Source organism: Lissotriton helveticus, chromosome 2_1 (assembly GCF_964261635.1).
Source record: "Lissotriton helveticus chromosome 2_1, aLisHel1.1, whole genome shotgun sequence".
NCBI lineage: Eukaryota > Metazoa > Chordata > Amphibia > Caudata > Salamandridae > Lissotriton > Lissotriton helveticus.
In genome coordinates this window covers 1,002,792,510-1,002,816,610 of record NC_136059.1, presented here as the reverse complement: position 1 = coordinate 1,002,816,610, position 24,101 = coordinate 1,002,792,510, and the positions used below count along the sequence as shown (strand labels likewise).

Genomic DNA, 24,101 nt, shown 5'->3' with positions numbered 1-24,101 from the left:
GGCAGTGCTATCCATCCCACGCCCTCACCTTGCACCTCACAGAATCGACATCGCAACATGGGCGCCTCGGAGAGGAGCAGACGACAGCCCTCAGAGGTCAGAGGGAAGCATAACCTGTCTCCACCACTATGTGCAGCAGGTGAAGTGCTGGGTGGAGCCACTGTATATATTGCACCTATGTGTAGAAGTAATAAAGTTCGGCATCGGGTGCTCATATGCCACCCTGCTCAAAAAGCTCCTACTTCAGTATGCTGATGACACTCAGCTATATTTCAAAGTTTCCATACCCACTGATATTCATTTTAAGTTCTGTTCTAAAGAAATAACTAAATGGATGGCAGCCTTCTCTCTCAAACTAAATCCAAACTATAAACAAACTCTCTCCGCTACCAGTCCAAAAATGGCTCAATTCCCTTTGCCCATGGTGCATCACACAATCTCTAGTGCCGTTAGTGATATCCCTTAGTATCTGCATCAATTCTAACCTCAATCTGAAGAAACACATCAATACGCTAACCACGTCAGTATTCAACCAACTACACGGCTGAAGAAAAGTAAAATCTTCTATTCCTTCAGCAGATTTCAGGACTTCTGTTCATTCCCTTATCCTTCCACATACGAATGGAGACACATCTCTCCTTGCCAGTCTACCAAAATAATCAGCTACACTTCTCAGAACAGGATCACATGCTGCAGCCCAGCTTGTCTTAAATGCAAAAGTCAGAACAAATTACCCCGCTCTTTAAGCAAATAGATTTTCTACCTTTGGAAGCATACATCAACTTAAAAATCACCTGCATCCCCTTAAAGATGACACCAATTGGAGGAAAAAGCTTGAGGGATAAAAAACCTACATGCAGGAGTTACAGATGACAGTAGCAACGTAGCAGTTGATGCAAAGAAGCCAGTGCACCCTGAGGTTTGATTACAATGCTCAGGGTAGAGTCAGAAAGAAAAAGGAGGAACACTCAAATCCAGTAAGAAGGAATTAGTAAAGAAAGCAAGAAACAAAAACACACAGGAAGTGAAAAAAATGCAAAGAATGTGCCGGACAAAAAAAAGACAATACTCGAAGCGTTGCAAGGTAACCAGTTATTTAGCCAGTACTTTCAATACCTAGAAACAGGAAATGGAACCCTACACACCATTAAAAGAAAAGGAAACCAAGTCAAATTGGGAACTACCCAAAGAAGCACAACTGAAGACAGTCAAGATGGTTTGGGACAAATAACCCCGAAACCCCACCCCAATCTTGCCACCTCTCAGAACATGTTTCCGCCCCAGCAGAGTAATGCGCCTGTCCTTACCCACCACCCAGAGACCATCTGAATATAAATGCTCAGCACCGCATCCCGGCCTTCGCGGGCTCTGCAGTGACAAAGCTAACAGTGAACTTCCCCACAAGTAAGGAATAGTTTCTTACCTGTCGGTGTACTTTTGCAGCTTGAAGATCTTTGTGGATTCACTATGCTGTGCATATTCCGCCATCTAGTGGTTGGAGTTCAGAAAGTGCTTTATATATATATATATTTTTTTTTTTTTTGCTGAGGGATGTTTGCGAAACCTGATGCCTCTGGTGAGGCTACATCCCCCATTGTGTGTGTGCAGGCTCTCGGATTATTTTTTCCCCTTCTGCCTTGCGATTTTGTCTCATTGCTTAATAAGTCTACTATATATATTGCCTAAGTGGCTGAGAGTGCAGAGACACTTGTCGATTTTCAAAAGGTGACTTCTTTATAAATATTATATACATATTGACATGTACAAACCTTTTTTATATATGTATGTGTCTACATACGTATGCAAACAGCTATATAGATATATATATATATTTTCTTGTATTACCACCTGCTTCTCCAGCCTCATCTTTCTGGCGGAGGTGGGTGGGTTCGCTAGTGAATCCAGAAAGATCTTCAAGCTGCAAAACTACAATGATAGGTAAGAAACTATTCGTTTTGCAGCGTGAATCTTTCTGGATTCACTATGCTGTGCATAGACTTTGTAGCGGTTTAGTTACGTTTGCGGTGGCTGGGTGGAAGATGAGCGTTGGTTGTTGAATATATGTTGAAGCACCTTCTGTCCGACTTGTGCTTCCTTGTTCATTTGTATATCCACACAGTAGTGCTTCGTGAACTTGCGCACTGAAGCCCATGTTGCCGCCAGGCATATGTCTTGAATGGGTGTGTTAACCAGAAAGGCTATTGTTGCACCCTTCTTCCTGGTAGAGTGGGCCCTTGCCCCTCCTGCTAGTTGTTGGCCTGCCTGTTTGTGGCAGAATTGTACAGCCTGCGCAATCCATCGTGCGATCGTTCCTTTTGTTACTGGTCTACCCATGAAACTGCTTGCGAAGGACACAAAGAACTCCTTTGTTTTCCTGTGACCCTTAGTTCTTTCCATGTAGTGCATTACCGCCCTTCTAGCGTCCAGAGTGTGCAGTGCCCTCTCCACGCTTGTGGCTGGTTTCTGAAAGAAGCTTGGTATTTGTACTGTCTGGTTCATGTGGAACCTGGACACCACCTTCGGCATGAAGTGTGGGTCCGTTCTCATTACCACCCTGTCATTGTGTATCTGGATGTAGGGTTCCTGTAGCGTAAGTGCCTGCCGCTTGCTCACACTTTGTAGTGAGGTGATTGCCACTAGAAAGGCTGTCTTCATTGTTAACAATTGTAGCGTGGCCTTATGTTAGATGTGACCAGAAACAACACCATTGGATGTTTTTGTTCAAATGGTTAAACTTTATAGGCCCATTCATCCTTGTGTAGGCTAACATCTGATTTTCTTGTTATATTCTGTGAGTGTTATTTTAATATGGTCTTTACCAACCACTAGCTCTTTTTTTATTTTTATTTATTTTTGATTCAATGGGCCGATTTTTATTACCATAAGCGAATAAGGCTTTTATGGTTTTTTGGGGTGCCTGGCTGATTTACTAGAGTACGTATTTTTTTGTCTGATGCTCACCTTGGTAGCCACAGACCACTGCAAGGGTATGCTGATGCCCTGTTGAAATTTGTTACCACCCTTCCGCTGTTACATGCTTATGTGTCCTGTAAATATACTTAGGAGAGAAAAGAGGGTAGAGGGAAGAAAGGCCTTACCCTACTATCTGCCTTAGCTTGTACATAAAACATACCTGATGCTATACCAGCTATATATTTAATATATATATTGTGATGTAGAAGCCCACATATGTGTGCGCTTATCCCTTCCTTATGAAGAATACTCCACCCATGTGGTCTATCCAAATGTTGACCTGTACAGGAGAAGTTGTTCTGGACGTACATTGGCCCCTGGTTTCAAGGAAGGTGACGGCCCTTTAAGTGTATTGTGCACAGTGGGCCTTTTGGCTACTTGCGAATGGTCTCCCAATTTTTATTAGGCTATTGCTTGGTGTTATTTGGTATTATGCTCCCTTGTGATTACGTGCAAGGGAGAGATACAGTAACATTTGTTGTGTGCAGACCATGTGTAGTTTCTATCATGTAGCCAATAAGCCTGAAGATCTGCACCCTGCTTTGTGTTCATTCTGCCTTTAATGGATGTTAATGGTAGTTGCCACGGAAACACAACCCAGGTTAGGGGTGTGTTGCGTTTGCCCTCATACCTTGTGAGGAGTAGCAGGCCCCCCTCCGGTGGGCCAGGTGTGAGGTATGTTTCCTATATAATCCCCGTCCACCTGCTTTGCTATATGGTAGGCATATGCAATGTTTGAGATATTGATTTGTTTGTGTTTGTGTTACTGTGTGTGGGTGCAGCCTGTAGTGGTAGGGTGTGCACCCCCCACTGTGTTTGGCGCATTTTATGGTCGCGGTCAACCGCAGTTGGTCGGCCATATGGGATACCTTTGGAAGTCTCGGTGAACTCCATTGAAGAGCCCCCGGCTTCTTTACGGTGTTCAGAAAGGCCGCAGTGAACCTCAGTTGACGGCTTTCTGATTGCAAAAAGTGGCTAACTCTCCTTGAAGAGCTGCCGGCTCCCTTATGGTGTGAAGATCAGTCTCTGTGGTAGGAGAAGACTTCCACCTTTTGGGATCGCCACGTCCATAGTGTGTGTCAGGTGAGTGTGGTTGTGGTAAGCCCACCCCTCTCATAGTGATCAGCCCATTTAGTGAAGCTGAATCCGCTTTGTCATTGAAGCAAAACGTAATGTTGTGCTGCAAGTACATATTGCATTGGTGAAAGAAATGCTGTTTAGCGTGCATAGATATGTACCTGTATGTTGGGGTTTATAGTCTTGCTGAGTGAGACTGAAATACCCCTTAGAAGTAACAGTGCGTTTAGAGTATGCATGGTGTCATATCTGCAGCACCGTCTCTTTCAGGCCTTATGTATGTTGTATATTTTACACCGGCCACAGTGAACCACCGATAATGTTTATGAGATGATTGTGGTTGTGGTATGCCCCAGCATCTCGTGGCGATCAGTCCCCTTAGTGAAGCTGATTCACCATTGGTATATATATAGATAGCCAACTTAACGTTGGGTTGCAAGTACATTTTGCGGTGGGGTAATGCTGTCTAGCATTTGAAGCTATGTACTTATCTTCCGGGGTTTGTAGTCCTGTTGTGTGAGACTTAATTCCCCATTATAATTATGCCTGTTGTGCTTAGAGATTGTGCATAGTGTTTATGTGACAAATGCCAGTTTTAGAAACAGGGTTGTGCCATCCAGTAGTGGTGAATAGAGGAGGGAGTAGGTATGTGCTTCAAATGTCTTGTGTGACGGTGTTTTAAAAGACATTGTATGTGCCCCCTATAGAAAAACAGTGTTTCTATTTGTGATCTTTTTCCCCACAGGCGCCATGCAGCGCGTGTTACCGGTAAAAGGGGCGTATATGTATATATTAAAACACATACATGAACTGTTTGCATATGTAATACCGTGTTTTGCTTAATACGTGTGTGTATATATATATCGTGAGCAAGGTGCCAGCAGCACTGAAACGCGTTGATCATTTAATTTTGTTTCCATGCTGAAATAATATAATAAAATCATTGTGGAGAGACAGCACGAGTGCGCCCATTACTTTCGCTAACCCGGAGGTGTTTTGACATATATATATATATATATATATATATATATATATATATATATATATATATATATATATATATATATATATATATATATATATATATATATATATATATACACACATGAAAATGTTATATGTATAGAGCTTCACCTGTACCTTAGTACTTGGTGTATCTCCCTCCTAATTGCATGTATATCTATATGTATGCACCCCACCCAGTGAAACATGTAGCTGTGTATTATAAGCTCGCATATGCATACACCCATACCTACCAATATAGCATTATGGTCATGTTGGTATAGGAAGAATTTACCTCCTTTTAGCCTCCTATTTGCAACCTAAGAGTTTCAGGAGGCCCAGTAGGCAAGTTACCCTACTGCGTGTAGTTATATCTTGTAGTAAGGGGTCCCTCCCTTGCCCCGCCTGTTGCAAAACTATGCAGCCGGCTGTTAACCATTGTTTGGATTTGGCGCAGTAACTGATGAAGCCTGATCTGTGATCCTGCCTCTTGCAACATTATACATGTAGTGAATAAACCATGTGAAGTTACCGCAGTAACCAGTAAAGTTTAAGTAAGCAGTAAAAGTTTAAAAGACCAGCAATGGAGGGGCCCTGTAGTATATAACTGCATAATAGAGCATTAGCTGTTAATAAATATTTTGCGATTTAGTTTAAAAACTGTGCATAAATATTGTACTTATATGTTGCACATGTTGTGCCGCAAAGATAGTTTTCTGCATTTGTGTACAAGTATTGCTGTGGCTTATTGGGCCCTTTGTCTATGTGCACATTATTTGCTTTCAGACAAAACGGCGTATCCGTTGGCTCATGAATTTAAAATGGGTATGCGATTATGCTGCGATTATGCTACCCAGTGGCAGAGCTAACTGCTGCAGTTGCCATGATAGTGCTTTTTTTACGGGCTCGGCGACGTCACCACTTCGTCAGAAGTGGGGAGGAGCTGCGAGCCGTATTGTAGCGGCTTTTTCGTTCATGCTGAAAATTTTTCTTTGCTTGTGCATTTTCAGTGCGCTATTTTATTATCTGAATAGTGATTGGTCGTCGCGGTGCTGTTTTTTTAGTAGTCTTCATGTGATAGGGCATATGTAATGTTAGTCGGCCATTTTTGGCATATTCTGTGCGGTTACGTGCACGGCAGACCATTAATTTTAATTAGGAGCTGTCAGAGTGCCCTTGTAATGCAATCCAGATGGTGGGAGCGCATTCACCATTCTGCATTGCATGTATAGGGCGCGCGTTCGTCTGCAGCGTTTTTGGGGCTGAGAAATGTGGACGTCTATTGTATTGTACTTTTATGTGATTTATCATTGCTCGGAAAAATGTGTGTTTGCAAGGAAGTGTTCCCGATTACAAGGACATGGTGTTCGCTTATTTCCTTTGAAGCGCTGTCTGATATGTATTTCTCTTTAATAGCAACATGTACTTTGGATACCACCACCAGTACTACCACTACCAGTACCACCACCACCAGTACTACCACTACCAGTACCACCACCACCACCAGTACTACCAGTACTACAGCCACCAGTACAACCACTACCACCACCACCAGTACTACCAGTACCACGACCACCAGTACTACCACTACCAGTACTACCACTACCAGTACCACCACCACCAGTACCTCCACCACCACCACCAGTACTACAAGTAACACCACCACCAGTACTACCACTACCAGTACCACCACCAGTACTACCACTACCAGTACCACCACCACCACCAGTACTAACACCATCAGTACTACCAGTACTACCACCACCAGTACTACCACTACTACAGCCACCAGTACTACCACTACTACAGCCACCAGTACTACCACTACCAGTACCACCACCACCAGTACTACCACTACCAGTACCACCACCACCACCATCAGTACTACCAGTAGTACCACCATCAGTACAACCAGTACTACCACCACCAGTACTACCACTACTACAGCCACCAGTACTACCATTACTACAGCCACCAGTACTACCAATACCACCACCAACAGTACTACCACCACCACCAGTACTACCAGTACCACCACCACCAGTACTGCCACTACCAGTACTACCACTACCAGTACTACCAGTACCACTACCACCACCAGTACTACCAGTACTACCACCATCAGTACTACCAGCACTACCACCACCAGTACTACCACTACTACAGCTATCAGTACCACCACTATTTTAGCCACCAGTACTACCACCACCACCACCACTACCAGTACCACCACCACCACCAGTACTATCACTACCAGTACCACCACCACCAGTACTACCACCACCAGTACCACCACCACCAGTACTACCACTACCAGTACTACAGCCAGCAGTACCACCACCACCAATACTACTGCTAGGGAGTGCAGAGTGCAGAGTGCATAGGGAGTGCAGAATGCATAGGAAGTGCAGAGTTCAGAGTGCATAGGGAGTGCAGAGTGCATAGGGAGTGCAGAGTGCATAGGGAGTGCATAGGGAGTGCAGAGTGCATAGGGAGTGCAGAGTGCATAGCGAGTGCATAGGGAGTGCAGAGTGCATAGGGAGTGCAGAGTACATAGGGAGTGCAGAGTGCAGAGTGCATAGGGAGTGCAGAGTGCATAGGGAGTGCAGAGTGCATAGGGAGTGCAGAGTGCATAGGGAGTGCAGAGTGCACAGGGAGTGCATAGTGCAGAGTGCATAGGGAGTGCATAGTGCATAGAGTGCATAGTGCATAGGGAGTGAAGAGTGCATAGGGAGTGAAGAGTGCACAGTGCATAGGGAGTGCAGAGTGCACAGTGCATAGGGAGTGCAGAGTGCACAGTGCATAGGGAGTGCATTGGGAGTGCAGAGTGCATAGGGAGTGCAGAGTGCATAGGGAGTGCAGAGTGCATAGTGAGTGCAGAGTGCATAGTGAGTGCAGAGTGCATAGGGAGTGCAGAGTGCATAGGGAGTGCAGAGTGCATAGGGAGTGCATAGTGCATAGGGAGTGCATAGTGCATAGGGATTGCAGAGTGCATAGGGAGTGCATAGTGCATAGGGAGTGCAGAGTGCATAGGGAGTGCAGAGTGCATAGGGAGTGCATAGGGAGTGCATAGTGCATAGGGAGTGCAGAGTGCACAGTGCATAGGGAGTGAAGAGTGCACAGTGCATAGGGAGTGCAGAATGCACAGTGCATAGGGAGTGCAGAGTGCATAGGGAGTGCAGAGTGCATAGGGAGTGCAGAGTGCATAGGGAGTGCAGAGTGCATAGGGAGTGCATAGGGAGTGCATAGTGCATAGGGAGTGCAGAGTGCATAGGGAGTGCAGAGTACACAGGGAGTGCAGAGTGCATAGGAAGTGCAGAGTGCATAGGAAGTGCAGAGTGCATAGGGAGTGCAGAGTGCATAGGGAGTGCAGAGTGCATAGGGAGTGCAGAGTGCATAGGGAGTGCACAGTGCATAGGGAGTGCAGAGTGCACAGTGCATAGGGAGTGCAGAGTGCATAGGGAGTGTAGAGTGCATAGGGAGTGCAGAGTGCCTAGGGAGTGCAGAGTGCAGAGTGCATAGGGAGTGCAGAGTACATAGGGAGCGCAGAGTGCAGAGTGCATAGGGAGCGCAGAGTGCAGAGTGCATAGGGAGCGCAGAGTGCAGAGGGAGCGCAGAGTGCATAGGGAGCGCAGAGTGCATAGGGAGCGCAGAGTGCATAGGGAGCGCAGAGTGCAGAGGGAGTGCATAGGGAGTGCAGAGTGCATAGGGAGTGCAGAGTGCATAGGGAGTGCAGAGTGCAGAGTGCATAGGGAGTGCAGAGTGCATAGGGAGTGCAGAGTGCACAGTGCATAGGGAGTGCAGAGTGCATAGGTAGTGCAGAGTGCATAGGAAGTGCAGAGTGCATAGGGAGTGCAGAGTGCATAGGGAGTGCATAGGGAGTGCAGAGTGCATAGGGAGTGCAGAGTGCATAGGGAGTGCAGAGTGCAGAGTGCATAGGAAGTGCAGAGTGCATAGGGAGTGCAGAGTACACAGGGAGTGCAGAGTGCATAGGAAGTGCAGAGTGCATAGGAAGTGCAGAGTGCATAGGGAGTGCAGAGTGCATAGGGAGTGCATAGGGAGTGCAGAGTGCATAGGGAGTGTAGAGTGCATAGGGAGTGCAGAGTGCAGAGTGCATAGGGAGTGCAGAGTGCATAGGGAGTGCTTTGTGCATAGGGAGTGCAGAGTGCATAGGGAGTGCAGAGTGCATAGGGAGTGCAGAGTGCATAGGGAGTGCAGAGTGCAGAGTGCATAGGGAGTGCAGAGTGCAGAGTGAATAGGGAGTGCTTAGTGCATAGGGAGTGCAGAGTGCATAGGGAGTGAAGAGTGCACAGTGCATAGGGAGTGAAGAGTGCACAGTGCATAGGGAGTGCAGAGTGCACAGTGCATAGGGAGTGCAGAGTGCATAGGGAGTGCAGAGTGCATAGGGAGTGCAGAGTGCATAGGTAGTGCATAGGGAGTGCAGAGTGCATAGGGAGTGCAGAGTACATAGGGAGTGCAGAGTGCATAGGGAGTGCACAGTGCATAGGGAGTGCAGAGTGCACAGTGCATAGGGAGTGCAGAGTGCATAGGGAGTGCAGAGTGCATAGGGAGTGCAGAGTGCATAGGGAGCGCAGAGTGCATAGGGAGCGCAGAGTGCATAGGGAGCGCAGAGTGCATAGGGAGCGCAGAGTGCAGAGTGCAATCTTTATATCCGTCCTCTTATTCTCTCCCTTCTTGATATGGGGGTCTCCGTGTATAACTACGCGGATGACCTCCAGCTTGTTTTTGATCTTTCCTCTCCAGTGCACTCACTTCCTAAATTCCACTCCACCCTGGTCTTTATTTCAGATTGGATGAATCGGAACCAACTGAAGCTCAATCTGGACAAGACAGAGTTGGTCCTGACTGGCTCATCCTCTCCCCCTTGGTCGACTGCCTTTTGGCCTTCCATCTCTGGCCCTCCACCTTCACCAGCGGCCTCGGCAAAGACCTTGGGAATTAAAGTCAGTCGGACCTCTCTATGCACCCCCAGATCAGCTCGGTTGTATCTTCCTGTTTTCTTTCTCTCCGAATCATCCGAAAGGTGTCCCGTTTCTTTTCTTCTGACGCCCTTAAGCTCATTATCCCGGCATTGATTCTTTCCCGTCTCGATTACGGGAACAGCCTGTATGTGGGCATTCAAGCGTATGAACTTCACCGTCTACAGGCTGTTCAGAATCAGGCCGCCCGCCTTATCCTTCACCTCCCAAAGTCTTCCCACATTACCCCCGTTCTGAAAGCACTTCATTGGCTCCCCATCTCTCAGAGATCTCTCTTTAAGATGGGTTGCCTGGTCTTCATGGCTCGAACCCGTATCAGCCCTGCCTTTATCAACTCTCTCATCACTCCCTATACCCCTAACCGTTCCCTCCGTTCCTCTAATCAGTTCCTCTCCAATGTACCTCGGTTTCGTAGATCCAAAACCGGAGGCACCAGATTCTCTGTTTTGGGTCCTTCTTTCTGGAACAGTCTCCCCCTACCTATCAGATCCATCACTGTCTACTCCCAATTCCGCAGGGCCCTAAAAACCCATCTGTTTTCTATTGCTTATTCCTGCTAATCACTTCTGGCTTCTCCCATCTTCCTCAGCTTTCTTTACCTCTAGCGCCAGGAAGCCGCTTGGAAACAGTGCGCTTTATTAAGAACCTTTTTCATTTCATTTCATTTCATTTTTCATTTCATTTCATTGCATTGCATAATCACTCTTTGTTAATTTTGAAGTGACATTAAGCACACCATTGTATTATTACATTTGCTGTGCTAGGGCCAGTGGCATAACAAATCCCCAGGGGGCCTCCCTGCAAGGTAAGGTGAGGGAACCCCCTTTGCCCAGTCCCTCACTGCCTTACTGCTGTTCTGAGTGTTTTGTTTGCAGCTGGCCAGACTAAGTGAGCCCCCTTTGAGTTGAAGGGTGTGTCCCCCCTCACCACAGGGGCTGTGGGGGCATCCGGTACATCCCTGGTTAGGGCTCATTTGCACGAGTGTTCCATATAGTTTAAGGGAAATTATTCCACCTCTGTACATACTCGTATAATGGTACCCTGTTAACAAAAAAATAACCTAGAGAAAAGCAGCACATGCTTCCACCCTATCCGTGGCATGTGTTTTGTGCTCCAAAGTGAGAAGATGAGCGCTGTGGGACAGGGAGGGTTTCTGGGACCATTTGATTTCAATACCAAGGAGGGAACAGTTACACCTATTACAAGGCTGCAAATACCACACATGTCAGTGCGGGTATAGCAAACAATATGCTGATATCTATTCTTTAAGTAGGTGCCATAACTCCAGAGCCTCGCATACTGAAGGCACCAATATGTAATATGCTCCAACAGAACAGTAGGTCAGAATGGGACTCCATGTTTGTTTGATGACAGGCAATTTGAAAAGAATTACAAGGTGGCTCACCTGCCATGTAGTTTGCACTTAAACATATGGGGCGTATTACACATTATCATTGGGGGAAATGCATTCTGTAATATGGCGCAGGCGCAGAGTCAAAGGAATTCCCTCATTTGCATAGGGTACGCGCCTATGCAAATGAGGGAACACCCTCTGAAAGAGGCACTGGTGCTTTAAGTGCGCCAGCGCTATTGGTATTATAGACGGGGACGCAAAAGCGTCTGCACCCCCTTCTATAATACCAAAGTGCCCCGGGACGTGCAAAGCGGGCACAAACGCCACTGCACCCCTGTGCACCTTCTGTAATACAGCCCATGGAGTCTTAGCTTTATCATCAAAGGGGTGACTTAGTTAATCTAATGAGGCGTTCAGGATGCTTCTTTCTCTGCCAGCAGCTACTTGTGCGACATAGTCAACAATGAATTTGGAGACCAATTTCATAATTAAAATACCTAAAGAGCCTTCAAGTGTGTGATAAATGATTGTAAGCAGGCAAATGGGGGTAATTAAAGTTATTCCAAACGTGCAGGAAAATGAAATAATTCTGTAAGTTGTTGACTCAATTTCATATAATAAGAAGATGCTGCCAATAAAACACACAATCTTCAATGACCCCATGCAGGAATCAGGTTTAACCTATTGTGTCTCATTAACAAGACTTTCTACAAAGAAGGTACCCTCTTCACATACTTCAGAAAAATCAAGCACGATTCCCCATGAATACAAAAACAAATACTTAACTTTACAACAATATACATAAAAATATTTTTGTATGATACAAGAGTTAGTATTGTATATAGACATGTTTCCAGTCACCAGAACCATCTTCATTTGGGAACAATTACATTATATTGCTGAGTTAGACATTTTGTTAAAACTCAACTTTTCTTTTCAACAGCATTGTATACTAATTCTTATTTTCTGCGATTGACAGTGTTTGTTTTGTGGAATACAGCACCATGACCATCAAGAAACAAAAGTAAAATATTGAATCAACTCTACAATGTGCACTATAGACGGCTCAACCACTCAATGACTCACTCACACACCCACCTACTAATTCAGAAAAGGTCTAAATAGCCCCAGAGGAAAATGCTAAACTGAGCAGGAAAAAGCGTAATTGGATACACTAAAAAATCTGCAGATTTATGAAATTTGAAGAAATCGGTATACAACTAGGCATACATTTTATTTGTTGTATGTTTTGCGAAGGGTAAGTTTAGTCCACTGGACTATAAATGTCTTTGCTCATTTTAAAAAAAATGGAGAGCTTATTTCTATGTCACAAAACGTGGCACAGAATCTGCCAAAACCTCCACATTAGGTTGAAACAAATTCTGACAATCGTTAATCTAGATTCTCCTTGCTGCACAGGCACCACATAGAAGATGGATTCTTAATTCATTCAATGTATTTTTAGAAATAGAATAAGCTGTACTTACGGATCATGATTCACTTGATACTGGTTGACAAAAACACATGTATCTTTGGAGATGAAGTAACCATTCAAATTAACGTCTGAAGTCGTACTGAAACATTAAAAAATACTACATCAATATGGGTAAGAACATTAACACTGTTTTATTTTCAAATTGTCTCGAGCTAAATATTGATCAGAAAAGAAGGAAACATTTTCCCATAAAATATTTTAGGCGCCACAAAAACTTAAATACATTTTTTTCAACTGCTATTAAAATTAAGCTTTGCAGAATACGTTATGATAAAGGACATCATGCACAGAAAGATGACAAAATAATATTGTGGCCAATCGACTGTTATCTATCTTTTGACCTTAATTCTCAACGAAAACTAAAAGTTGCAAGATTATGTAATATATTTCCAGTTTTACAACAGACAGGTGCTATTTTGGCAGCAACTTATATATTTTTATATATCATTGGATCCACCCGTTACCTAAGTGACTTGTGGTGTATGCTATCAGCTTTAGCTACTTGTGCAATGCAAGTCAGAATCCCAGATCCCCCTTTGCTATCCTCCAATGCCTATTGGTTAGCCTTTCCTTTTACACAGCGAGCAAGATGATATGTTATGTTAATTTGTAGAGCACAGCTAATTACTTGTGAGGGTGTCCTGGCATTCAGTAGGGCAGGCCTGATGAGGGTGGGGGTGAGGGGGGAGATCATGCTTATTTTGTTTGGAAGAGCCAAGTCTCGAGGTTCCTTTGGAAGTCCATGGAGGAGGGGAGGTTCTGAGGTGTTTCGGGAGGTTGTAACTGTTCTTGGCTGCAAGGTATGAGAAACGCGTCCTCCACTTCTCGTCTTCTTGACATGTGGCACATGTGCTCTTGACTGGGAAACAGATCAAAGGTATTTGGTGGGTTGGTAGATGTTGAGGCGGTGGTTGAGGTATGCTGGACTAGTGCTGTGGAGGGCTTTGTAGGCGTGGGTGAGTAGCTTGAACTTGCATCTTTCCTGGACTGAGACCCAGTGGAGACTGTGGGGTGTGGAGAGATGTGGTTATTTTGCGGGATGCTAAGGATGAGTCCGGCTGCGGCCTTCTGGGTGGTTTGGAGTCAGCGTAGGATATGGGGTGGGATTCCGATGTAGGGCATGTTTCTGTAATCAAGTCTACTTGTGATGAGAGCCTGGGTGACTGTTTGTCTGGTGTGCAGTGGGATTCACTTAAAAATCTTGCATAGCATTTACAGATTGTGGAAGCATGATGAAGAGACGGTGTTGATCTGTATGCTCATAAAGAAGTTGGTGTCCAGGACGAACCTGAGGTTCTTGCCATGGTTTGCAGGGGTGGATGGGAAAATTCAGAGTGCCACCAGGAGGTGTGTTAGAGGGAGTTTGTTGCTGAAGATTAGAACTTTGGTTTTGTCTGTGTTGAGCAGAAGGAAGTTGTCTTTCATCTAAGCATACAGTTGGCAAAGTTTGGTTTGGCAGTTCTGGTTGAGCCGGTAAGGGAAAGGATCTTATCTAGGCATATCTAGGCTTCCGTGTTCATATCATGAAATAGAGAGTAGGAGGGCAATGCACCTACACAACGCTCCCGTAAACAAATCATATATCACATATAAGTAGGGCGCATGCAAAGAAGATCAGAGATACATGGAGACTACCACGTCCAAAATTATCAAGGGGTTAACATTATCACTAAATTCAGTGGGGGTCAAATTAAAAAGGGAAGGCCTTCTTTAATGGAAAAGGATGTCTCACACACATGACCGTGTCATGCTTCACCATCGGCAACCTCTCCCCACCCTGGTAAGTTGTTACTACCAGGGCGGACCCGACCTCCACAAAGACTTGGCGTATGAGGGAGTTCTTACAAAAAGCTTACTGGACAGGACGGGATCCAGAAAATCTGAAAATACCTCAAAGTTCCTCGGTTATCACCTTTATACGTGAGGACTTTAGGTAGAACTAAAAACACAGCTCGGCAGGTAGGGAAAGCGCAATTGCTCAAACCCGTCTGCTAGTCACCAACATGTTTCTGCCCTCAATAATTAGACAATCTGGGACATTAGTCAAGACTCAAGGATCCTTACAAAAATAGCCACTAGGCTCAGTTTATCCTTTCTGGTAATGCAGGTGCATCACAGAACAACATATTCACCCAAGTGAGTTCTACATGTGTTTTTAACCAAATGAATCTCATGGAAAACCCTATACTTTAGGGGATACCTGTAGGCCGGTCAGGGAGAAGGTGGTGACCTTTGTAGTCACACTTGTATCAAAAGGCTCACCACTCCAATGAACCAAATTGTTTCCGCTCCATGCCGCTGGTTTATTGAGCACTAGTTATGAGTTTGGTGGTCCGGTTTTTGCACAAGCTGTACGGAGTGCATGTATTTATTGAGCACCAGTCATGCCCTTTGGTAAAACGTTTTGGGAGAAAGTTTTGTTTGTAATATAGTGTTTGCACATGTTTGAACATTGAATATTGAACTTGGGGGCACAATATTGAGACACATTTGTTGGTGTTTTTCAAAATGTTTTAGTAGTGTACATTTATAACACATGGGTTTACTCTGACTTTACATTGTAGTTACCCCTAAGGAAGGGCAGCACTTGCTCGAAAAGCATTGGGATTAAATTCTCCACGTTAGATTGTACAGAATTTTGAACTTCTGTGTATCACATGAGTAAAGTCTGGCAGGCACTCGAACTTTAGCGGGTAATGGAAACAAAAACATATTCAAATGCACAGATCACCTTTTTCTGATAAAACAAATGTGATTAAAAATGGACGAAATGTTTTGAACTTCACTGGATGGTTTACATATACTTCAGCTGTGCATCCTAGTTTGGGGTGCCTGACGAGGCTCCAGCTTTTTGGGACCAACATTAACACACATGGATGGAGCACGTTCCAGGATAGCACGCACCTATTACTGCCTTGGCAATTGAAGCCACATTGAAGAATATCATATGATGGTGTGATTCTACCATTTTAGATACTTAATTGTTCTTCACCATTTGGCACATACAACTGTGAGCTCACATAGGTTATTCACTTTTACTTTTTCAGAAAGCCTTACTTAGGAAAAGTGTGATTACACATACCCTATTTGTTATTCAATCAATGGAGAACACTGATAAAAACCCATTTTGAGGATACTTACTTTTTGCCAGTTCCAATTAATGTACCAATTAAAAAACACACTCCAGCAGCTCCTTTAGGTCACAAGTAGTCCTTCCCTGTTATAAAACAGCCATTTTATTTTCTCTTATCCCAAGCACAGGGCATTCTTTTTACTTGTTTTACCCTTCTTCAGGAGGTCTTTTTTCAACATCACTTTTTCATGGTGGAATACAAATTTCCTTTGACTCACAAAGTCTCGTTTTGATCATTTCCTTGTTAACAATACCCTATTTTTTTTAATATATATGTAGTAATACCTTTATGGCAAAATGGTTTAATTGTTTTCGTTTCATATAGCCTTGAAAAAGCCATAGGCTTGCATGCCTTTAGAGGGTGAAACACTTGTTGGCTATAATGTACATAACAACGTAATTTTGGAACAATAATATTATAAACTGAACCAGGACCACACTTTTGCACGGACAGTATCCTTTCAATTGACAATAAAATCTTTGGAAGACACACTCATTTTCTTTTTGCATTATCCAGTTTTGAAGCAGCTTCTTCTCAACACAGTTTATGAAAACTCGTACCAAAAAACATTAAAGCATTACTAGGTCCTCATTTTTATGTACTTCCAAGACTTTACCAGTGTTTATGCTTGGGTTCTATGACCCATGTCTCCTATTTTTTTTAATTGCTTTTAATTTGGGTCTCTGCTACCTTAAGACTCAAACCTCAAGGAGACAACTATAAGATATGCTTTTCCTGACTTTCTTCAGTTGGGACACACTAGTCAGGGGAACTGAAAATGGTTAGTAAAACGACACCGAACAAAGGCATGTTTAGAATACCCACCTTACCTTGCACTCCAACCGCAGCTGTCCCATGACCACCTACCCAGCCCTTTCTTGTTTAAGCTCCCTCAATGGTCAGAGCAACATTTAGCAATACAAAATTGTGTGATATAGGACACTGTACTACACTGTGGATTCAATAGTGCCTTACTAGGAACACCCATCAGACTAGAAATCTGTTTATGGGCCTCTCTTTTTTTTGTAAACCGATAATTGAGATCTGTTCTGTCTTTGTTTGTACTACTCATTGTTATACTTTTTAAGATCTTGACAACTATTTTGTTTCTGTACGTCAGGGCATCAGTCTTCAGAGGCACCCCACAAGGTTAAGTTATTTTAAATAAGAATGTCATATGGCTCCTATGCATTTTTTCACCTACACACTTTTTGTTTTAGACCCAGAAGGCCCTATGAATTGGAAAGTAATTTAAAATATATGAAACTTTATTCAAATGCAAGATCGTAATTTCGGAAAAATATATTGGCTCTGCGAGTGAAATACTTGTGGCACACCTTTGTGGAATCACATCCTTTTTATTCAACATTTTCAATACATTTTCAAAGAATATTAGAAAAAACATCACATCCAATATATATTATTCCAATATCCTTAGTTTCTCAAACAGCCCCTCTCAGATTTTTGGGCAAGAGGTCCCTTCTTAAGCAGGTATGAATTGTATTTAATAAAGAAATAATGAGGAATCTTCAAAAATCATATCAAACTTGATATAGCCTAATAATACCTTATGTTACTTAGTTCCAATGAAATAAAGGCAAGGTGCAGTTACCTTTGACTTATGCCACTGCCTCAGTTTTATTTTTCAGGCTTGGACAACCTCCTGACTGGAACGAAAATGGTTTTGGTAGCGAAGGGCACACTATTTTAATTATGTTTATCATCATTTTTGTCTATCGTTTAAAACCAATAGCTTTTGTATTTGAAGATTCTCTATCCACCGGCACTCTTTACAGCAGTTTGCAGGGTAGACTGCCTATTCATGGTATTGATCACATCACATCACATACTTGCACGTGTAACTGCGCAACATGGTAGCCATCTATTAAGGAATGTCTTGATACCGTAGACTTTTGATCCTTTATCTGAATGTTATAATTATGTTCACAATTCTTCATTTTCAGGAGTATTGATGGCTGCTTGACAAAGACTGCAAGGGCATATTGAAAACATTGAATAAAAAGGATGTTATTCCACAAATGTGTGCCACAAATATTTCTCATATTAGAGGGAAGGGATACCCATAAGATGGTGAAGTTGCTACTATCAAGAAGGTGATTTGTATAGTTGGATTGCTGTGTTGAAGATAGTGGTTATTTCACCAATTTTAGTTTTGCATCCTTCTAGAGTCACTACCATAAGTACTCAGTTTCTTGCACTTGTGGCCGAGTACCCCAATCTAAATCATTTTATCTTGCAACTATCTGGCTGGTTTGATCTGAAAGCAAATATCATAACATGACTCCAGTCAAGTGAACTCCACTGGCTCTCCCATTCACTTCAGAATTCAATTCAAAATCGGATGCCTCACACATCCACCTCAAGTCCTCTCCCTTTCTTACCTCTCAGCTCTCCTTATCATTAAGGATGGGCAATGAATTCCATTCCTTTGGTGGAGTTGGTGGAGATGTGGTAACACAGACTTCAAGCCAAACTCCGCCAATGACCGCAAGGCAGAGATTAGAGAATTTTCTCCGGCACGGCTCGCCAACAGTAAGTTGATGAGCGAGAATTGCCATCCCCTAGCACAATTTTTGGGCTGCGGAAGGGTACCAGGTGAGATTTTCCCAACACGGGCTGCGGCAACAGCTCGTGGTGAGAAAGCTGAAGCTCAAGTAGAAAATCTACTTGAGCAACAGCAAAATCAACTTGAGCAGCAGCGCCCTTTGGCATGCCGCTCGCACTGATATTTCAGATCGGCAAAAGCTCCTGGCATTAAAATCAGTGCAAGCAGCTCAATGTGATGATTTTTGCCCTTTCGCGGAACTCTGCGGAATATTGTGGTGTTTTCATGCAACTCCGCAGAATTCCACGGAGTAAAACTCCGTGAGTTCCGCCCACCCCGACTCGTTATCATTGGCGAAGAGAGAAGACTTTGGAGAAAAAAAGTCTTATTTTGGAAACTCCAGCCTTGAACAGGTTACTAGAAATAAAATAATTGTATTAATGAGCTGCAACCAGCTTCTAGAACTCCTTTCTTACATCCATCAGAAACCAAATGGGCTTACCTTCAGGAAATTTCCACCTTTTCCACATTCACCTCAACTAATTCGTACAATCACCACTGTCAGTCGCCTTCTCTATTCATGCCACATCTGGTATGCTCTTATTGTTCTCTCCTCCTTAGCACTACTAGTTATTCTGCATTTCATCTCGGATTTGATATTTGTACTTTTGTAGTTATTCTCTAAAGTGCAATTACACCTTCCTATTAAAGCAGCACTATAACAAATTGTAAATACATTTTAAGTACATTACAACCAGTCCTCTCTTCATTTGGGCCTTTACTTCTACTGGTACTCCTCGTTAATTCAATTAAACCTCTCCTCCTATGGTACTTAGCCAGGCGTCTAAGTGAAGATTAGCAAGGTTATGGGCATCTTCATGTGGTGTCGAACATGTTTGGGCCCTTAAGCAGAAATCTTCCTCCTCTGCATTCCAAACTCCCCAGCATAAACCTGACTCATCCAAGTAAGAGATAAGTATCAACCTTGCTACCATCTATGTGTGACTGATACCTCTGAGTAGGTGTACTTAAGGTAGCCACATACATTCTTCAGTTTAGTTCTTGTGATTGTATCTAATGCCTGCCCTAAATTTGCTTCTTGGTGGCTCTCTGAAATATAGTACTGTAGTGTCTAGCTCCCATTCCTTGATTTCCCTAGGCCTCTCAGACCTACTTTTATAGTGTTAAGCTCACCTCCTGGTTTGCTCTAACTCCACTTCTGCATGAGCCTCTCAGACCTACTGTTTTTGTTTAACTCCTATCCCTCAGTTATCCTAACTTTGGGCTCAGTCTGTCTATCTCCTAACTCTGCTTTTGGGTGAGCATCTCGGACCTAGCACAGAAGTGTCTAGTTCCTCTCATGAGTTTCCCTAAGTTGCTTCTGGGTAGGCTCTTAGACCAACTATTTTAGTGTTAGAACCACCCTTCCCATGATGATATAACATTGATTCTATGTGGTCCTCTCAGGCCTAATACAATAGTGTGTAGCTTCTCTTCTTGGGTTGCCTAATCTGATTTTGGTGGGCCTCTGAGGCCTACTACTATAGCATATACATCTCTTCCTGTATTGCCCTAGCTCTACCTCTGAATAAGACTCTCAGCCTAAATATTGTGGCCCACTGGGCAAGTCCTAGAGACCTCTTGTTTCCAGGGATATTCTTGGGTTACCCAAGTTAATAATTCTGTCTTTGGTATTGTTATAATATCCAGAACAAATCACCATTCTTATTAATCCCAGCAAACTGCTTGAGCATAATCAATGGTTACGATACAATGGGTCATATGCTCAACAAAACTGCCAAAATTCTTGCAAATGAGAATGCTCAAAGTTGCCCTTCATTATACATTAATAGAATTCTAATTTCCTTCTGGCCCTTCCTCACTCATACCCATCACCTTCTATTCCACCCCTAACCCAACACCTTCCTTCATTCCCTATCACTCCATCTAAACTATCTCTTCTGTGCCAACCTCCATATTCATGTCTCCCTAAAGGCAAACTGATCACTGTTTTACCAAACTCTCATTTGTCTCAAATCACTCTGGGTTATTGGTCAAGTCTATCTGTTAGACGGGGACCTGGAGGGTCGGCCGAGCACAAGGGGAGAGGCCTCCGGTGAGGGCCGTCTCCAACGATCGCACAGACAGGTAACTTCCCCCCCACAGATGGACACCACACGAAGATCAGATTAACACCTTTTATAGGCAGTTCTTGAAGTGAGGCAGTACGATACAAGGAGATCAGGACACGACGGTCCTCTCAATTCTAGTCTCTAGTAGGGAACGGGGGTAGCGGGACAGTCTTGGTACCTACGGGTACTGGGGTGGAAACGGCGGTAGCTCACAATCCTCGAGCTCGGCGTTCGGATGGATCGGACCGCGGCAGCGCCAGCAGGTCCCGAAGAGATCGTAGGTGGCAACGGGCCGCGGCAGCGCCAGCAGGTCCCAACGAGGATGACGGTTACAGCGGGCCGCGGCAGCGCCGGCAGGTCCCACGAGGATGAAGGTTGCAACGGGCCGCGGCAGCGCCAGCAGGTCCCACGAGGATGAAGGTTGGAACGGGCCGCGGCAGCGCCAGCAGGTCCCACGAGGATGAAGGTTGGAACGGGCCGCGGCAGCGCCAGCAGGTCCCACGAGGATGAAGGTTGCAGAAGGCCGCGGCAGCGCCAGCAGGCAGGACGATAGTTCACAAGGCAGGGCTGCGGCAGCGCCAGCAGTCCGTCAAGGATGAGTTCTTCTTGGTGTCTCTCGACTCCAGGATACAACTGCCTTCCTGTTCTGGGGCTGCCTCAGTTATAGGTCTGGCGCTCTTTGATGTCCGGACCCTCGCTCTTGGAGGTCGGGAGGTCCGGGATGAGGGAGTCCAGACACCCAGCAGGGGGGTGGAGCCAGCGCCCGAGGAGGCTGGGGGTGATCGGCACCTGGCGGGAGAGAGCCATCGACACTTCTTACTCCCATTGACCTGCCAAGTGGTCCGTTCACCTCCTGGGTGGATGGTGGTGCCGGGATGTCGGGGCCTGGCCAGGCCCAGGGTTGGGGTCGAGCTGAGGCCGCGCGGCCGCGTGATGCCGTGTCCAAGATGGCGGCTGGGCCGGGCAATGGTGCTGACGGTGGCCCAGGCCCGTGACACAGGGACATCCGGGAGCAGGCGTCCCACAGGGGACGGGTTGCGGGTTGGTTCTGTGGGTAGCACCCGGAGAGCCGGTGTCTGGGCTCTGTCATGCGGGGAGGGAGCGAGCCCGTCATGGGGCCTGTCCAACATGCGTCCCCCCCAGCTGAAGGCGGGGAGAGTCACCCATCCTCCTGGGGACTCTCCTCGTCGAGGCGGGAAAAGCGGGACAGGCCATCCGCGTTGGCGTGGTCTTGGCCAGGGCGATGTTCCACAGTGAAGTCCATCCCCTGCAGGGAGATGGACCATCGCAATAGTTTGGGATTCTCCCCCCGCATTTGCATTAGCCATTGCAGGGGCCGATGGTCTGTTTGTACCCGGAAGTGGGTTCCGAAGAGGTAAGGCCGGAGCTTCTTGAGGGCCCACACTACAGCGAAGGCCTCCCGCTCAATAGTGCTCCAGCGCTGCTCTCGGGGCAGTAGGCGTCTGCTGATGAAGGCCACTGGTTGGTCGACTCCCTCGGGGTTCAGTTGGGAGAGGACGGCCCCAATACCATGGTCGGAGGCATCGGTCTGAACGATGAACTCGCGGCTGTAGTCGGGGGCCTGGAGCACAGGAGCGGTGCACATGGCGGCCTTCAGCTTCTCGAAGGCCGCTTGACACTCGGGCGTCCAATTGACTCTTTTTGGGTGGTTCTTGGACGTGAGTTCCGTTGAGGGGCCCCTCAATGCTGCCATAGTCCTTCACGAACCGCCGGTAGTATCCGGTGAGTCCCAGAAAGGCTCGGACCTCTGTTTGTGTTTCGGGGGGTTGCCAGGACTGAATGGCAGCTACCTTGAGTTGAAGGGGGGCCACCAGACCGCTCCCCACTTGGTGTCCGAGGTAGGTCACGGACCCCTGGCCGATTTGGCACTTGCTGGCCTTTATTGTGAGGCCGGCCTGTTGGAGGGCCTGCAGGACTTCTCGGAGGTGGTGGAGGTGGTCTGTCCAGTGGCGGCTGTATACTGCGATATCGTCCAGGTAGGCGGCGCTGAATTCTTCGAGGCCCGCCAACACCTGGTTCACCAGTCTTTGGAAAGTGGCTGGAGCGTTCTTCATGCTGAATGGCATCACTCTGAAATGGTAGTGCCCATCTGGGGTGGAGAAAGCGGAACGTTCTTGGGCCCTGGGGGTGAGGCCGATCTGCCAGTAGCCCGCTGTCAGGTCGAAGATGCTTAGGTAGCGGGCTGCCCCCATGCGGTCGACTAGTTCATCTGCTCGGGGGATAGGGTGAGCGTCGGTTCGGGTGACCGCGTTCAGACCCCGATAGTCGATGCAGAATCGGAGTTCAGGTGTGGTGCCCGGGGCCGCGGCCTTGGGGACCAGGACGACCGGGCTGGCCCAGGGACTGTCCGAAGGTTCGATGACTCCGAGGGCGAGCATCTTGGAGACTTCTTCTTGGATGCAGGTACGTACCCGATCCGGTACTCGGTACGCCCAGTGTCGGACAGGAGGACTGTCCCCGGTGTCCACGTCGTGCAGGCACCAGGAGGTGACTCCGGGTGCGAGAGAAAACAGGTTTGCGAACGGTAGCAGGAGGGCCCGACAATCTTGACGCTGCTCCGGGGTCAGGGCCTCGGAGAGTCGGACCCCGTCCACCGAACCATCTCTTTCACGGGACCTCAGTAGGTCAGGGAGGGGCTCGGAGTCTCTTTCTGCGCCACTGTCGGTAGCCATCAGCAGGCTGAGCTCTGAGCGCGCGAAGTGTGGTTTGAGTCTGTTGGCGTGGAGCACCCGTAGGGGGTTCCGGGGGGACTCCAGGTCGATGAGATAGGTGACGGGGCTCTTGCGCTCGATCACCTTGAAGGGCCCCGTCCATTTGTCCTGCAAGGCGCACGGTTCGATGGGGGACATCACCCATACCTGCTGACCCGGTTCAAACTCGATGGAGGAGGCATGTTGATCGTACCACTTCTTCATGTCCTCTTGACTGGCCTCAAGATTGGCTTTGGCGATCTCCCTGAATCGCCGGGTCTGATTGCGGAGGGTCAGGAGGTACTTGTAGATGTCTGGAGGGGTCTTCAGGGGGGCCATTTCCCATTCCTCCTTCACTAGGCTGAGAGGCCCGCGAACGGGGTGTCCGTACAGGAGTTCGAAGGGGCTGAAGCCGAGGGACTTCTGGGGGACTTCTCGGTAGGCGAAGAGGAGGCACGGTAGTAGCACGTCCCACTGGCGGCGTAGGGGTTCTTCTAGTCCCATGATCATCCCCTTGAGAGTGCGGTTGAACCGCTCAACCAGTCCGTTTCCCTGGGGGTGATAGGGGGTTGTGAATCGGTAGGTGACCCCGCACTGCTGCCAGAGGGATTTCATATACTTTGAAATAAAGTTCATACCCCTGTCGCTGACGACTTC

At 46.2% G+C, this 24,101-nt stretch overlaps 1 protein-coding gene across 1 annotated transcript in view; it reads right to left on the bottom strand.

Annotated features, from left to right (window-relative positions):
• Window positions 1-24,101, bottom strand: part of LOC144818400 (cytochrome P450 1A1-like) — a 228,540-nt gene that overhangs the window by 22,156 nt on the left and 182,283 nt on the right. Inside the window, exon 7 of the mRNA XM_078675774.1 lies at window positions 12,894-12,980. Coding sequence (XP_078531900.1) covers window positions 12,894-12,980 — 87 coding nt within the window. The remainder of the gene's footprint in view (window positions 1-12,893; window positions 12,981-24,101) is intronic.